Below are 16,020 nucleotides of genomic sequence, written 5' to 3'. Positions count from 1 at the left end.
TATAAACTGTAATATATTGAATTAATTAACGTAGATTGAAATATTTTGAGTTAAAAAAAATGTTACACATTGTGTTTTGATGTTTGAATACCAGTGAAAATAAATAAAATGTTACGGTTAAGAATTGCAATTAAAACAGTTGACTTTTTGAAAATAAATAAATATATAAAGTAAAAAAAGAAATTATGTATTTATGATTTATTCAGGGTCAAATAGATAAGAAGTTAGTATTAAATATATTTTTATTTTCCACTTCAAAAGAACTGATCTGATTTTTATATAAAAGTAGGAACATATAATACAGTAATAAACTGAAATTAATCTCAACAGTTGACTTTTAGTTAATAACTATATCATTGTTATAACAAATTCTGAATTCTCTGGATTTTTGTATGGTTAATTGGAATTGGAGAATTGCTATTTTAAATATTGTTAAAGCAAGTAATTAAATAGTAGAAAGAGAGGGAAATAACTGTGATTGAGAGAAGAAGGGGAATATTAGAATAATAAAATGAGATGGTGAAAAAAAGTGGAAGAAATGAAGGTGGAAAAGAAAGGTATCTGATCCAATTAGAGAGAAATTGTTCATTAACACGGAATTGGAATCAAACAAACAGAGAAACATAACAGAGTGGAAGTAAGAGTAGACTGAGTCAATTGTAAATTTCTTAAAAACTCCAAACTCATCATTCATTCATTCATTCTACTCTTGGACACGCACACAACGAGGCAATCTTTTTCTTTCTCTTCTCCAATAATAATATTTTTTATAGTTTAACTAAATAATATAATAATAATGCATTTTTTTTTTCATTTTTTTCAGTTTGTTTAACCTTCTTTGCCGTACCAGAAAGTGGTGGGTGTGGGTAGGTATTCCTGTGGATGCACAGTGCAGACTGAACAAACAAACACAGCGAAGATCCCTATGAAAATTGTTTCGATTTCTGGATCAAGCTCCAATTTTGAAGATAACCAAGGTCAGCAAACATCCCATGTTTTCTTTCCCCTCTATGCCTCTTATCGTTTTTCTACGTTTCATTCTCCAAATTCATGTTTTGTTTTGTCTCTTTCTTAGTTCCTCTTTTGTTTCTCTTTTGGATTCGCCATAACTGTTGATGATTTGTGTGCTTTCAGATACCCTTTCCCCCCAATTGAAGTAAAAATCATCCGTTCAACTCAGAGTTGTTTGTTCATTAAGAAAGGAATCTGCTTGAGATTATAAGTGGGAATAGGGGAAAAGTGGGATATGGAAGGGGGAGAGGATCAATTTTATGATACTCGTGAGGAATTGTGTTCTTCCTCTGATGGGGGTTCGGATTGTTCAGAATCGGATGAATCTAGTTCTGGTATTAATAGACATGTTACCAGGCACAAGGTTTGGGTAAAAGACCTTGAAAGTGTTAACCAGAGACGCCTCAATTTCTTGAGATGGATGGATTTGGAGTCTGATTTAAATTACTCACCTAAGGAAGAGGAGTTTGAAGATCAACCTTGTGGGATTGACCGAATCACTGCAACAAGTGGGGCGGTGTTGAGGACTTCTCTTGCTGTTGAGGAGGGTCTTCCCTCAACCTCAAACCAGATTGTGTTGGATTCCTTGTCAGGCGAGGCTCCCGGTTCCCGAGAAAATCGCGAGAATTTGGCGTGTATGATAAGGAATTTGGATGATGGAACACAGTATATTGTGGATAAGCTGGGTCAGGATGGAACTCTTAGTACCCTGCGTGTTTTGGGTTCAAACAAATTGACTAGCTTGGAGGAGTTTCAGAGAAATACTTTGCCTTCATCGATGGTTCGCAGACATTTGCAGAGAGATGCTGAAAACACTAGTTTGTTAGGAGTTGCAAAAAGAAAAATGAAAAGGGGTTGGCTAAGGAAACTGGATTCTATTGCTTGTTTTGTTCATAATCATGGGCTTCATGAAACTAAATGCAAAGACTGTGATTCAGTGGATAGAAGTGGGATACAAAGAGTTCGAGTTCATTCGTATAGGAAGCGGTTTAAGGAGCTTTCATCCCTTTACACTGAGCAGGAGTTCAAAGCACATAAGGGTGTTATTTTGACAATGAAATTCAGTCTTGATGGAAAATATCTGGCTAGTGGTGGTGATGATGGCATGGTACGTGTGTGGAAGGTGGTTGAGGATGAGAGATCAAGTGAACTGGACATTCTGGACAATGATCCGTCAAATATATATTTCAAAATAAATAATTTTTCATGTGTTGCTCCCCTTGGTGTAGATAAAGAGAAATTAGTCAAAACGGAGAAGTTGAAAAGATCCCCCGAAGCAACCTGTGTGATTGTCCCACCAAGGACCTTCCGTATATCGGCAAAACCTTTGCACGAGTTCCAAGGTCACAGTGGTGACATTTTGGACCTTGCTTGGTCCAAAAGAGGGGTTAGTTTCACATAGAAAGCATGATCTTATTTGTCCTCTTATATTTTGTGCAATCTTTAAACTTGCTTATCATTTAGTTTTCTATAAAATTGAACTTGCTGTTTTATACATTCTTCTTTATATGTTGTAGTTTCTACTGTCATCCTCTGTTGATAAGACAGTGCGCCTATGGCATGTGGGAATTGACAGATGTCTTAGAGTTTTCTCCCACAATAATTATGGTGAGCTTCTATTGTCTTGGTGTAGTTATGTATGTTGATACATGATTTGCATAATATTGGTTGTTCTGTAACGTGTTCCTCTATATTTTCATTTTTTTGCTGATAATAGTTTCTTATTTTTGCCTTTGATGCAGTGACATGCGTGAATTTCAATCCCATCAATGATAATTTTTTCATCAGTGGCTCAATAGATGGAAAAGTGCGCATCTGGGAAGTTGTTCACTGTAAGGTCAGCGATTACATTGATATCAGAGAGATAGTCACAGCTGTGTGCTTCCGTCCAGATGGAAAGGTCTGTTTCACTATACATTTACTCTGAAAAATTGTGGCAGGAATATATCTTCTGTTTTGTTCCTCAAATTTGTTTTCTCATTCTTTCAGGGCACAATTGTGGGCACCATGGCAGGCAATTGCCGTTTCTACAATATCCAAGGTATGCACATATTTGGCTCGATAACTGTTTGGATCTGTGTTGTATTTTAAATTGAAGTCTTTTAGAACCATAACAAAAATTGCAATTTAACTTGGGCATATACTAGGTTGTTTCCCCTTTATTTGAGAGCATTTTTTAGTTGTTGATCTTCAAATAAACTGAATGTCTTTTGTGGACATAGAGGGACATCGTAAATTATCAAATGCTCTCCACGTTTGTGATCATTAGCTACTTAAACAGAGAAACATAAATGGCTTCATGAAAGTATATTTTGGTTATGGGTTTGTTGGTTCAGGTCTACATTTAGTGTGAGTGATTATTAGTTGTATATTGCTCTTTGTTCTGTATATATTCTTAGGCCTGCAGGTCAATATTACTTTGAGTAGCTCCATTATATTGAGGACTGGATAAACTTATTTTGTTGATATCCCTTGTTCCTTGATGTGCACTTATTTTTTTATCCTTTTTAAGGATTACTTATCCTCCTTCCCCTTTGTTATGTTTTTCTCCCAGCCTTAAAACATCTCCTCTCACAAAAAAATAAAATAATTATGGACTTACACTGGTTGGACAACTATGAGGTCGATGTTCATATGGTCAAACTATGAATTGCTGTTTGATGTTATATTCTGCCTGTAGTATATAGAACAGAGTCCACACTTAAACCATTTATCTCAAAAAGGATTATGAGTAGCAGCTTCTAACAATCTTTATATTTTTCCATTCTCTTGTCTAGATAATCATCTGCAATTGGATGCTCAGTTGTGTTTACGAGGAAAAAAGAAGACATCAGGGAAAAGGATCACTGGCGTTCAGGTTGGTTACTTCTCTCACTCTTTTTCTGGTTTGGAATCTGCTTTTCTATGCCGCCCTATACAAAATTATTGAATACTGATCATTTAATCATATAATATGTGATTATTTTTTGCAGTTTTCACCAACTGACCCAAGCAAATTATTGGTTGCTTCTGCTGATTCACATGTCTGTATACTTTCTGGAGTTGACATAATCTACAAATTCAAGGGTAGGTTTATACATGTTTTCCGTATCTGAAAAATCTTTCTGAAGTGCATCCCATCTTTATGCCTGATTCTTATCTTGCTGCATCTTTATTGCTGTTCTGTAATCCAAATTAGAGTTTTATATTACCAATCTGCACATTAAGATTTGCATTAAATATCAACTTGGGTTACCGAGGTAGAGCTCCTATTCAGATTGGAGAACAGCACCAAAAACACTCAAGGAGCTACAACCCATCTATGTTTCTTCCTTTTTAAGTATTAGAAACAAGCATTACTATATAGTTGCATTTGGGAAATATAGTACACAAATTGTTACTTATTATTCCTCTTCTTTGCCTGCAGGCCTAAGAAGTGCAGGTCAGATGCATGCTTCCTTCACCACTGACGGGAAACATATCATCTCCGTTAGCGAGGATTCAAATGTATGTATCTGGAATTACACTGGCCATGATAGGAGTACTTCCAAAGCAAAGAAAATTTGGTCTTCAGAGAGTTTTCTCTCCCACAACTCGGTAATCGCTGTACCTTGGTGTGGCATTGAGTCAATTCCAGGAACACTCTTATCCCCTTCGCTAGGAGAGGATGCAAATCAGAGGTGTTCGCTGCCTTCACCGGATTGTTTCTTCTTGAGTCGGGGATTTTTGTCAGAGTTGATCCCAAAGGTTTCTGCAACGTGGCCCGAGGAGACACTTGTGGACTCAAATCAAACACAAACTGTTGTTTCTCCTACAATGTGTAAATCAGAGTACAAGTTCTTGAAAAGTGCTTGCAAGGGAATGTCTAATTCCCACTTGTGGGGCCAAGTAATTGTGACAGCAGGATGGGATGGATACATAAGAGTGTATCAGAATTATGGATTACCTGTTCGTGGCTGAATCCAAGGTTTAGGCTCATTTGTTGGTGCACTCTAAGGTTAGTTTCTATGGTCACATAGCAATAGAGGGTTCTTGCATACAGTGGAGTTTGCTACAATGCAAAACTTCATTGTTTTCAAGTGTAATAGTATAGCAGCCAGGGCAATACTTCAGTACCTGATTGGAGATTGCCTTCACATGATAGTATTCTTTATACCAAGTCAATATCATTATATGATTCTTTAATTTTTAAGGACTGTTAGTTGAGAGAATTGTAAGTTTCATTTTTGCTGATGGTCCTGGTCGAAATGTAATTCATGACCATGTGTATATACAGAGGATTGTATTCTATTTTAAGTTATACAAGATTTTTTGGTTTACAAAACCTGGATTCAGGAAATGCTAATGACATTGTGCATGTTTAAATAGCCAAAATGAAAAACTACACAAGACTATCTTTCTAAAATTACTTTCAATGCTAAAGTGAATTTTGAACTGCTATCCAAACATGTGTTTTACTGCCTGAAAGGTAGCAAATTGTAGTAATTGATCTCATATTTAATGTTTTATACTTGATCATTTATCTTATTTTTATCTGAAAGTCGTCATATAAAACAAAAATGTCATCATTATATCTAGATGAGTATTGGAAGACAAGAAATTGTTGAAAGAAGATTCTGAGGGGAGAATGGTTTAAAAGTTATAATATGGATAATATTTTGTCTCTAATACTAATTTCCTTCAGAATAAAATAAATATTTTCTGTGCAGTGTTGGGTGTGGTCACAATTGATCTGGTGCAGCCTCCTTTGATCTGCATAAAATTCTTGTGATAGTTGTTTTCCACTACAAACTTATAATCAGGAGGCACGTGTCAGTTGCATAAAAAAAGTAGATAAATGCCAACTGCATGTAAAGTAATGGATGACACTGTTTGAAGCAACTAGTATTACTTTCTATAAGCTATAAGTATAAAAGATGCTTGTGAATTCAACATTACCCTAATATAAAAAGTTGCTGGTTTATCCTATTTTTAATGCTCACATGGAAACTATAGTGGCAGTCTTTGTTATTATGACTCTCTATACTAATTTTTTTTAGAAGGAACACAAAAAATGGGAAGTAGATTTGATCTTGAGAAGACCTAGGAAGCATTTGTTTCATGAGTCAATGTTTGCTTGCAGCTGTAATAGTGGTGAATAAACAAGTATTTATGGTACTTCACAATTCAGATATTTAAATTTAGTTTCATTTGATAAACTTTATTCTTGAAATAAATGAGTTCAACTATGTTGGACTCAGAGTGAGACATAGTTTTCTATTTTAATAATTTTTAATAACAAAAAAACATTAAAAATTATATATTTGTATTATGTCAGAATATTCTCACTGCTGTCAAAAAAAGTATATTTTATGATCAACTTTATTTTTCATGTCATTAAAATACTTTAAATGTTCATCTGAATACTCATCTCAATGAAATCAATAGCATGAATTAGCAAAGAAGGTCCATAATGAAGTGGATGAAACTGTATACATAGCCTTCATGAACAGTCATTAATTTAGGTCCTTTCATCATTACATTCATCTTAATGGAATATAAAAGGAATAAAGTGAAAGTGTTATGTCTACTAATAAGATTGGAGTCTACCATAAAAGTCTTAAATTTTATTAATTTCTTAATATTATTTTGAAATGTTTTTTTCTTAAAATAAAAAATATATTATAATGATGTAACCAAAAATGAAATATTAATTTAAGTTCAATGCTTTCTTAAAAAATATTACTAAATACAATGAAAATAGTTAAGGAAATTATATTTCAAAACAAGTTAAAATTTGTTCATATTTGAAAAGAAAAAAAAAGTGTGATTGATTGAAAAATGTTCTCAGATTTTTAAAGATAAAATTATTTTTAAGATAACATTAAATAGTGTTGAGATTATTGAAATTTATTTTTATCTAAATACACTTTTTTTATGTTTATATATTTGAATGCAAAGGGAATACTAGTTAGTAACAAGTTACAAATATTAAACATTATTTTTAATTAAAATAAAAAGTTATTTTGATTGTATGCACTAACTTTTAACACCCATATTTACTATCATATATGTTATAAAAGTAAATTTATCATTTTAATTAAAAAAAAACACATAAACATTTACAATATTACACCTAAATACGAATTAATGGACCCGTTCTTGACGAGAGAAGTAAAAATAAAATTATTACCAATAATTATAGATAAATATAGGTGTTTCATATTTTTGAATTTATTAAAATCTCCAATAAAATTATTTAATATTTCTTAATTAACAACTTCAAACTCGTTGTGGCTAATAAAAATATGAATAAATTAAAGAAAAAAATTAAAAAGAAAGTTTAAAACAACGAGTCAAGTATTAAACAAAATTCGTTTTGTGTTTAGCCATAAATGCCATGAAAGTAGGTCTAGTTGGTCAAACCAGGCCTCTCTCTATCTTACAAATATTTTATTTGAAATAAAAACTTTATTCAATAACAGCTCATAAACTTTCGAGACATAACCTAGTTTTAATAAAAAAATTAAATATAATTTACTTAAATTAGACTTCCTATATGCACAAAAAACAATAAGCATATTTTTAAATAATCAATGTTCATAAACTATTCATTCGTAAAATTTATATTAAAATAGGACAATTTTTTTCTTCTATTTTTGTTATGTGAAATTGAAAGAAATTATAAAGAAACAAGGAGTGGGACAACTCAACTTGGGAGGAACAAACCTACACCAAAGCAACAAATGCAAATGAGTTTCTTCATGATATTTGCTAACATTTAGAATTAATAAATACTAAATAAAATCAAAGCAAGGCTTTTGAAGTTTTAATGCTTTTTAAAAAAAATAATAATATTAGGGTTCATTTTCAACAGAGTCTTCTTTCCCAACCAGATTTTAGTTAATAATCAATTGCCCAAATTAATGATTTTTAGGCAAAACATGGATGCCAAATAAATATCTAATTTTGGGCCATGTTTGGACCATAAAAAAAATGGGCCAGAAGAGGTTGATGGAAGGTATTGGTGCTATCATGTGGATAACGCAATCTGAATTGGTGAAGTCATTGGATAAAAGTGCCAAATCCATCATAACATTACCATCCAAGTGGATACTTTAACTTCCACAACTTTTCAAAAATATTTAAATTGATTCTTTTTAATATTATTCATTTTATTTCTACTTTATTCCAATTTGCATCGATCTTTATATTTATCGTAGATAAAAAAAATACGTCTATTAAAAAAATTGACGTTATTTTAGTAAATTCATTTCATATTTATTATTATTCGGAGTTCTATTTACATAATTATCTTACTAATACTGAAAAGTAATTAATTCACATTTCTATGAAAGTTGGCTTAATATTTGATAATAGAGATATTTTATAGGTTCAAAGTTCTGGAAATTTCATCTCAAGAAGTATTTTTAACTCTCAATATTTTTGTATTCACATGTTCTTAAACTCTTAACGACTTTATTTTATAATAGGAATATTAAATGAAACAAATATATAAACCTTATATACTCTTTATATATAAGATACCCACACATGCTTCTCTATTATAATGCACACATAAAAAAGTCATTATTGTCAACAATAATATTTATATATATGAGGTTTATGTTTTAAAAATTAATTACTTTTGAAATAAATAGGTAAAATTCAAATATAACGTGATAATTTTATTAAAATAAGCAGTGCAATGTTAAATGAAACATGAATAAGAAATTTCATTTAAAGAACTATTGGTAAAATGCCATAAAAAAAAGTGCGATGGATAAAAAGAAAAAAAAATTAGTTATAAAGTGACGCGAGAACTACTAATAAACTGAAAAGTTATAAAGTAATAAGGAGTTGATAAAGTGACAAAGATCACTCACCCACAAAAAATCTTTCCCATGCCAATTTTGTTTAGAATTCCCAAAAACCAACCACTACAACTTTTTCTTTACACTATTTTTTGATTTGTTTCCTTACAAGATTTTCGCCTCCTAACTTAACCAAAATATGAATTACAAAACCCACATTATGACTTAGCACTTTCAAGGATTCTTATTTCTAGTACACCAAAATAAGTCTGATTCTATCTTCTTATCATAATGTTTTATTGCATTATTTAACAATGAGCTTTAATCTACTATGATTGTCAAACCTCTCTATAATATCACCAAATTATTTATTGAAACCTACATTATTACATGATAATACAAATCAAACGATTTCAGCAATTAAGACGTAAATGCTTTAAAAGGCGCGTAAGATATAATAAGGAGAAACGGTAAACAAATCGTTTAAATCAACATTATAAATTTATACTTAGAGATTTTATTTTATTTTTTAAATAAGACAAATTGTACTTGCACAATTTTAATATACAAAAGTTTGTACAACAAAGAGAGAAATTAAAAAGAAAAGGCAAAAGGGTAGGATGGGATGACATGATAAAAGGAGAAGGAAAAAAGCAGTATTACAAAAATCACTTTATTTTTCATATATCATTAATATAAAGTCAACTGATTTAAAGTAACTTCAAATATAACTTTTAATTGTTATTATAATCAAGAAATATATCATGTATGAAAGAACTAATTATGTAATAACAATAATATAACTAATTATAGTGACTACGTTGTTACTAATTTTTATACTAATTAGTACAGACCTTTTATTAAATGAATAAGATATCTCTTTTAAATAAGAGATTTTAAACAATATGATATTATTTGTGAAATGGTCCTAAATTGATTTGTTGAATGGCACGAGTGAGCAATCACTGGTCCATGGATTGCTATGATTAGTTTAACCAAAAATGTAGTTGCAAAATTATTTTTCTTCAGAAGCACGCTCTCTCTTCCAGTGGGAGCATGTTAGTAGGTCCCACGCAAAAACCATGAGAGAAAGATACTCTTCGAAGAACAACCACCACATGGGCAACCAGACCCATGTTCTTGTTCTCTTATTTACCTGTTTTCTTCTATTTACAAGCTCTGTTCTCCACTTATAATAAGTCCAACAGAACTTTCTCGAATAATTTTGTATTATCCCCAGATACACATCCCAGAAACAGAACAATAAATAAACAATATGTACAATTAGAGTTTTCCTGGCACTTTCATTTCTAATCTAGCTAAGATCCAAGTTTAATCCATAATCATTGTATCATCATGGCAACCCAATCTAACTAGCATCTAAAGCAATCATATTTAGACTTTTGCTTGCAGCAATAAAATAAAACCAGCAAGTTTCCTTTTGTTTAGCCTAAGTGATGATCAAAGTAATTATACATGACATAGTTAAGTATATTATACCCTAGATATATATAAAGATCATATGTGCAATATTAACCCTTCCTATCATTATCTTAGAGTGTCAAGAGAGAGTAGAACAGTATTAGGGTTGCTCTCTCCAGACTTACTTTGTGTGTGTGTGTTGCAGTGTCCCAAGAAACTTCAAAATTCAAGGTGCTTTGAGTAGGTCAAAGGCAGCTTTTGGACCCCTAGAAATCATGAATTCAGAAGTGGCCCATAACCTTGAGGCTTCAGTTGAGTTGGATCCCAATTTTGAGGTTGAGGTTTCGTTGCAGTCAGCAAAGTATTTGCCGGAGACATCGAACAGCCTCGGATGAGTTGCCACATAACATGTTGTAGCAGCTGCCTACATTTTTATTTGCGTTGCAGCAAATCAGCACAATGAAAAAATAAATAAAAACTTGTATTAAAGAATTAAACTACTTATTTATAACATTACATTTTCAGTTGTCATTATCAAAATATTTCATTAGGAAGGACAGACACAATAGGCAATAATGAGCCATGATGCATGCATACACTATTTTGAAATTACATTGAATATAATTTACCTGAGGAATGGTCTTTAAGAGCTTGGAAGCCAAAAAGAACACTAAATCTGCAAAATTATTTTAGAACATGAAAGGGAAATTGCCAAAATCAATGACCATCATCATACAAAAAATAGAAGCTAAATCTATCACCCGAAAAGAGAAAAAGGGAAAAAAAAAACAACAAAGCAAGATTGGCTTGTTTGTTTGATTCCAACCTGTGAGTAAACCCTCACGCTCCCTGGTGAGTCTGGTTCTCACAATCCCAGGATGAACACAGTTTACAGTCACGTTTGCTCCCATTTGCTGCAGAAATCACTTAATTTATTAATATTATATTGTGTCAAACAAATAAAATATGATATAAACCAATCACGTAGCAAGAACGGGTTAAACGAATCCAAATCCTGGGAAAAAACATGATTACTGAGTAGGGAAACAAACAAATGTGACTTTTTGAGATGGATAGGATCATAGAGAGATATTGCATTGCATGTAAATTAATTAAATAATAAAAGAGGAATGATTATGAACATAGCAAGTGTCTGTTCTACCTGGAGTCTACGTGCAAGCTCCTTAGTGTGGAAAACGTTGGCGAGCTTGGAAAGAGCATAAGCACGTGTGGCGTCGTAATGGCTGGGGAACACGAGACAAATTTCAGTCCAAAGATGCGTGCAGTGTTCACAAACACGTATACATCACGTTCACATCATTTCAACTTAAATTGACTATTTTTTTTTTAATTTAAAAAAAACACAGTATTGTTAGCAAGAAACTAAAAATGACTGTCACAACACACTCGTGCTGTTGTTGTTATTGCCACCTTTTGTTACGGCTTATAAGAGCCAGATATGAAATGGCATCGCCGGAAAACCACCCGTGGATGCTGGACGACACGTTCACTATCCGACCCTGCACTCCGGTCTCCTTCGCCGTTTCCGCCATCGTCTTCACCAACAACTTTGTCAACAGAAAATGACCTAACAAAAGCATTTCCTTCACTAATTAATTAATTAATTATCTTACATTATTGCAATTAATCATTTCTTAATAATCACATTAAGTACTTCTTTAATTTAACTAATAGTTAATTTAGTTAATTTCTCACCAAGGTAATTAGTGGCGAAGGTCATTTCAACTCCGTCTTCAGATAGAGCGTGTTCATGCGCAAACTTTCCGGCGTTGTTTCTGATATTCATTCAAATTCACGGATGAGAATCCCGAGACTGATTTCAATATTTTTTTTCTTTTTTTTTTGTAGATAAAAATGGAAATAAAATAATTGAAGCATGAGACGATTATTGTTTCATATACATGAGAAGATGGAGAGGCAAACCGAGAGAGTTGAACTGATTTACGAAGCTTCTAACCGAATTGAGAGAACTGAGATCAAGAGCCATAACAATGATCTCCGAATCAGGACACTCTGATACTATACGAGCTTTCGCGTCTTCCGCAGCTTTCACACTACGCGCCGGCAGAATCAGCCTGACTCCACGTTTCGCCAACACACGCGCCGTTTCAGCTCCGATTCCAGACGTGGCACCTGATAACAACATCGTATATAATTTTCATAATTACTTACGAGAATATGTTGAATATTAAAAGTAGTTACGGAAATAATTTACCGGTGATGATGGCGGTGAAGGAGCGGAGATCGGCGCGGTTTTCGGTGACTTGCTCGGCGGTGGATTTGGAGCCGAAGCCGCTTGGACCGGCTGAGCCGAGGAGGTATTTAAGAGTGTCGATCATGTTAGTAGTTGGAAATGAGATATATGAAGGATATGGTTTTGGATTTGGAGTGGACGTTACTCTTGTCTTGAGTGAGCGAGGGAAGAGTTTTGAGAGTGGTGTGGGAGTATAATATTGGGGAAATTAAATAAAATTGTTGTTGCGATTCTTCTTATTCTGGTTCTGGTTGTTTTTCTGATGACAGAGAAAAAGGAGTTTTAGGACTTGACTTTGGGTTGTACTGTAAAAAAGGTGATACTCTTTTTCACTGTCAGGTTTTGCAGATGCTGCTACTGCAATATACAGCTCTGCATTAATGTCAATGAAAGGGTGTGAGAGAGAGAGAGAGAAGAGTGATGAGGAAAATAAAAAGAAAGAAAAGTGAGTGGGGAATGATAAAGAGGAAGGGGAAAAGAGGCGTGAGCGTGAGCGTGATACTGATACTGCCACAAACAGATTGGTTAAAGGGTACACAGCACAATGAAAAAGAAGATGCACACATATACATTATATATATATATATAAGATTTTTTAGACATTATATAAATTTCTGACACTTGCTGAGGAAGGTAGACTACAGAAAGAAGGAATCGAAGAGAGGGAAAAAATGGGAAGAAAAAAGGAAAAACAAACACACATTTCTCACGCATGTATTACCTAAAATAAAAAATAATATACTTTAGTTATCTGCATATATTAAAAAATTATTTAAATTTAATTCAACTTCATCAAATCAGTTTATAAGATAAAATTTGCATTTATATATTATGAATTTTTAACACATTTTTTCATGAAGCTGTCAACTCGTATGTGAATCTATATATTATAGGTGATTAAATAATGGTTCACAGATAGCTTAATAAGTCCAACAAACACATATCTTCGTTGGAATATGTTCGAAATGACTCTAATACCATGTTAAATATTGAACTTTAAACTTAACTGATAAAAATTAACTTATAAAATAAAATTACAAATTTATATATTATGAAATGTTAATTATGTGTATCTATATTTTAATTTAAATATTATATATAATAATAACGTGACTTGATAATAGTAATATATGTTCGGAGTAAAAAATAAGGATAAATAATATCTTCGTATATATAATTAGAATGAAAATAATCAAAATTTTGATTATTTAATCTTGAAAACTGAGTGTGTTTATTAATTGTTTGATAAGGTAGGGTTTGGGATGAGCTTTTGCTTTTGTGTGAATGTATGTGCCAGGGAAAGACACTGATGAGATATAGTGCTTTTTATTTCTTGGCACCACTCTAACCTTTAGTCATATCCGAACATTATTTATACAATAAATTATATATTTTAAGAGAGAGAAAAAAAAACTTATAAAAAAAAATGTATGCAAAGATAAAGCGAAAAATAAGTTAGAAAATATAACAAAAACTATAGTTAGAATTTAATTATGCCAAATCTTAACTGGTGTCTTTAATTATGAAACTAAAAGAACTTTTTCTTATTAAGATAGCAGAAATGCCCTGTTTTATGAAGTTTTAATGTGTTTTCATATAGATTTTAATACTTTTCACAATTTTTTTTATTAATGTTTGCATATTTTTATTTACTTTTCTATTTTCATTATTTAAAAAAAAAAAAACTGTGTTTTTAAACCTCACCCTTCTCTAGGATTCCATTGACTTTTTCATAATAAACGTCCACACTGCATGTTAAATCAATGCATACACTCACCTTTTTACACCATCATTTATTGCTTCTCTTTCATAGAGGAATCCAATTTTTCCTCAATCAATGCAATTTTTCTCATCATTCAAAAACTAATATGATCTTAGTAAAAGTTTACAATTATGTTAAAGATTTTTTTGGTTTAGAAAAATAGTTAAAAATTAAATCATTTTAAATTTATTTAATGACAAAAATACAAAACTAAATTTTGTACAGAAAATGACAGAATAATCATAATAAAGAACAAAAAATAGAGTATGAAATCATAACACTGATTTAGTACTTTTTGTTTACCAGAGAAATCATTTTCCATTTTTTCTTCTACTTCAGAAAATTCAATTGTATTTGTGTATGTTCTACTATTTTTCTTGCATCTTCCACTTTATTATAAATAATAAAGAGAAAATGTTTAACAACGGCATTTGAGTGACATGATTTTATGTAGGGACAATTATAATAAAACGAGAGAGTAAAATAATTTTAATTAGGAAATAATTAATGTTATTACCTAACATAAATATTTTCTTCATTTTATTCAATTAGAATACTAGGTATATAAAGTATAAAAAAAATCTACCCTATTCATCACAATAGTCTTTTTTTTTTAAAAAAAAAAATCTTTTCCTAATTTCAGTTATTGATAAACTAAAAATCATATTAAAAGACACACCCATCATAAAAATAAGATACTTGATGATAACACATTTTGAGTTATTTTCATATTATATTTGAAAACATTTTTTATTCTTATTTATAATATACACATGTAATAAAAATATTTAAAATAAAAAAAATATATATTTATGCATGTTATTTAAGTGGCTAAAAAGTTATCGACACACATTGCTTGAAGATTGAATACATTGGTCACCAAATAATAAATCTCGTCTTAAGGCAATTAATAAAGAAAAACACATATCTAGGGATGACAATGTGTAACGAGTTATATAGGTTGGTATGCAGCCTGCTACCAAAAAGTGCAGGACAAACTTAGTAATTTAGTTCATCTTATGCCCGTCCGCATAACTCGCAGTCCATGCGGACCAACAACAAGACGGGCGCAGGTTGGTCCGCTAGCCCGTATAAATAAATAAAAATAATTATTTTATTTTTTTGTAAAAGAAAAAAGAAATATCATATTACATTCATCCATTATTATAGTGTGACATTTATTTTATTTTATTTTAAAATAATTGAATTTAATGTACTAAAAAAAGAAATGTTTTATTTTAATCATTTAAAGGGTTATGATTAAGAGTGATAATGAATTTAGTTTTAAGTTAAGTCTTATATTTAAAATTTATTAATAAAAAATATTATATAAAAAAATCAATAGAATAGATAAAAAATTAGTCATCTTTATTAAAATATTTTGTACCAAACTTTGATAAAATACTTTTATTCATTTATATATATAGGAAAAATAGATGCAAAACAAAACTTTCATTATTTTTAATCAAGCCTTCTAACAACCCTTATACTTGAATTTATATTTTTATATTAATTGAATGAATTGAAACAAAAATAAAATTTTAATTTTTTAATAGTAGGAATAACAACTTTTATGGAGACCAACAAAATGAGCCCGTAGTTCTTGTATTGCATTGTCATTCTTACATGAACATAATTTCTCCCAATCACAATATTAACTTGATAAATCATTTCAAACAATGACTCATTATCTTATATCTCTAAAAATACACATTCACTGGTAAAATAAATGTATGCTTTACAATAACAATAAATACTCTAACCATAATCAAATGTCT

General features: G+C 31.1%; 2 protein-coding genes across 2 annotated transcripts; one reads left to right on the top strand and one right to left on the bottom strand.

Moving 5' to 3' along the window:
* Positions 1-531: 531 nt before the first annotated feature.
* On the top strand, positions 532-5,314 carry LOC137812756 (uncharacterized). The gene is made up of 9 exons (XM_068614944.1): positions 532-729; positions 824-977; positions 1,135-2,398; positions 2,529-2,619; positions 2,754-2,911; positions 3,001-3,052; positions 3,789-3,868; positions 3,984-4,077; positions 4,418-5,314. The coding sequence occupies exons 3-9, from the start codon at positions 1,247-1,249 to the stop codon at positions 4,948-4,950; spliced, it is 2,160 nt and encodes a 719-aa protein (XP_068471045.1). The 5' UTR covers positions 532-729; positions 824-977; positions 1,135-1,246; the 3' UTR covers positions 4,951-5,314.
* Positions 5,315-10,030: 4,716 nt separating this feature from the next.
* Positions 10,031-13,199, bottom strand: LOC137812755 (short-chain dehydrogenase TIC 32 A, chloroplastic). Its single transcript, XM_068614943.1, has 8 exons — positions 12,442-13,199; positions 12,128-12,359; positions 11,922-12,001; positions 11,637-11,793; positions 11,368-11,449; positions 11,032-11,119; positions 10,835-10,881; positions 10,031-10,629 (listed from the first exon to the last, which is right to left on the bottom strand). Exons 1-8 carry the CDS (start codon positions 12,563-12,565, stop codon positions 10,432-10,434), a joined length of 1,008 nt encoding a protein of 335 aa, XP_068471044.1. The 5' UTR covers positions 12,566-13,199; the 3' UTR covers positions 10,031-10,431.
* Between the last annotated feature and the right edge of the window lie 2,821 nt (positions 13,200-16,020).

This window comes from Phaseolus vulgaris, chromosome 2, assembly GCF_000499845.2.
Source record: "Phaseolus vulgaris cultivar G19833 chromosome 2, P. vulgaris v2.0, whole genome shotgun sequence".
NCBI lineage: Eukaryota > Viridiplantae > Streptophyta > Magnoliopsida > Fabales > Fabaceae > Phaseolus > Phaseolus vulgaris.
The sequence above is the reverse complement of the archived record's forward strand: the minus strand, read 5'-3'. Positions and strand labels throughout refer to the sequence as shown.

Coding starts and splice junctions, on each gene's coding strand:
- LOC137812756 (XM_068614944.1), top strand. CDS start 1,247: ATGGAAGGGGGAGAGGATCAATTTTATGATACTCGTGAGGAATTGTGT. Junction 3,053..3,788: donor CCGTTTCTACAATATCCAAG/GTATGCACATAT, acceptor TCTCTTGTCTAG/ATAATCATCTGCAATTGGAT. Junction 3,869..3,983: donor AAAGGATCACTGGCGTTCAG/GTTGGTTACTTC, acceptor TATTTTTTGCAG/TTTTCACCAACTGACCCAAG.
- LOC137812755 (XM_068614943.1), bottom strand. CDS start 12,565: ATGATCGACACTCTTAAATACCTCCTCGGCTCAGCCGGTCCAAGCGGC. Junction 12,360..12,441: donor CTTCACCGCCATCATCACCG/GTAAATTATTTC, acceptor TGTTGTTATCAG/GTGCCACGTCTGGAATCGGA. Junction 11,120..11,367: donor AGCTTGCACGTAGACTCCAG/GTAGAACAGACA, acceptor TGATTTCTGCAG/CAAATGGGAGCAAACGTGAC.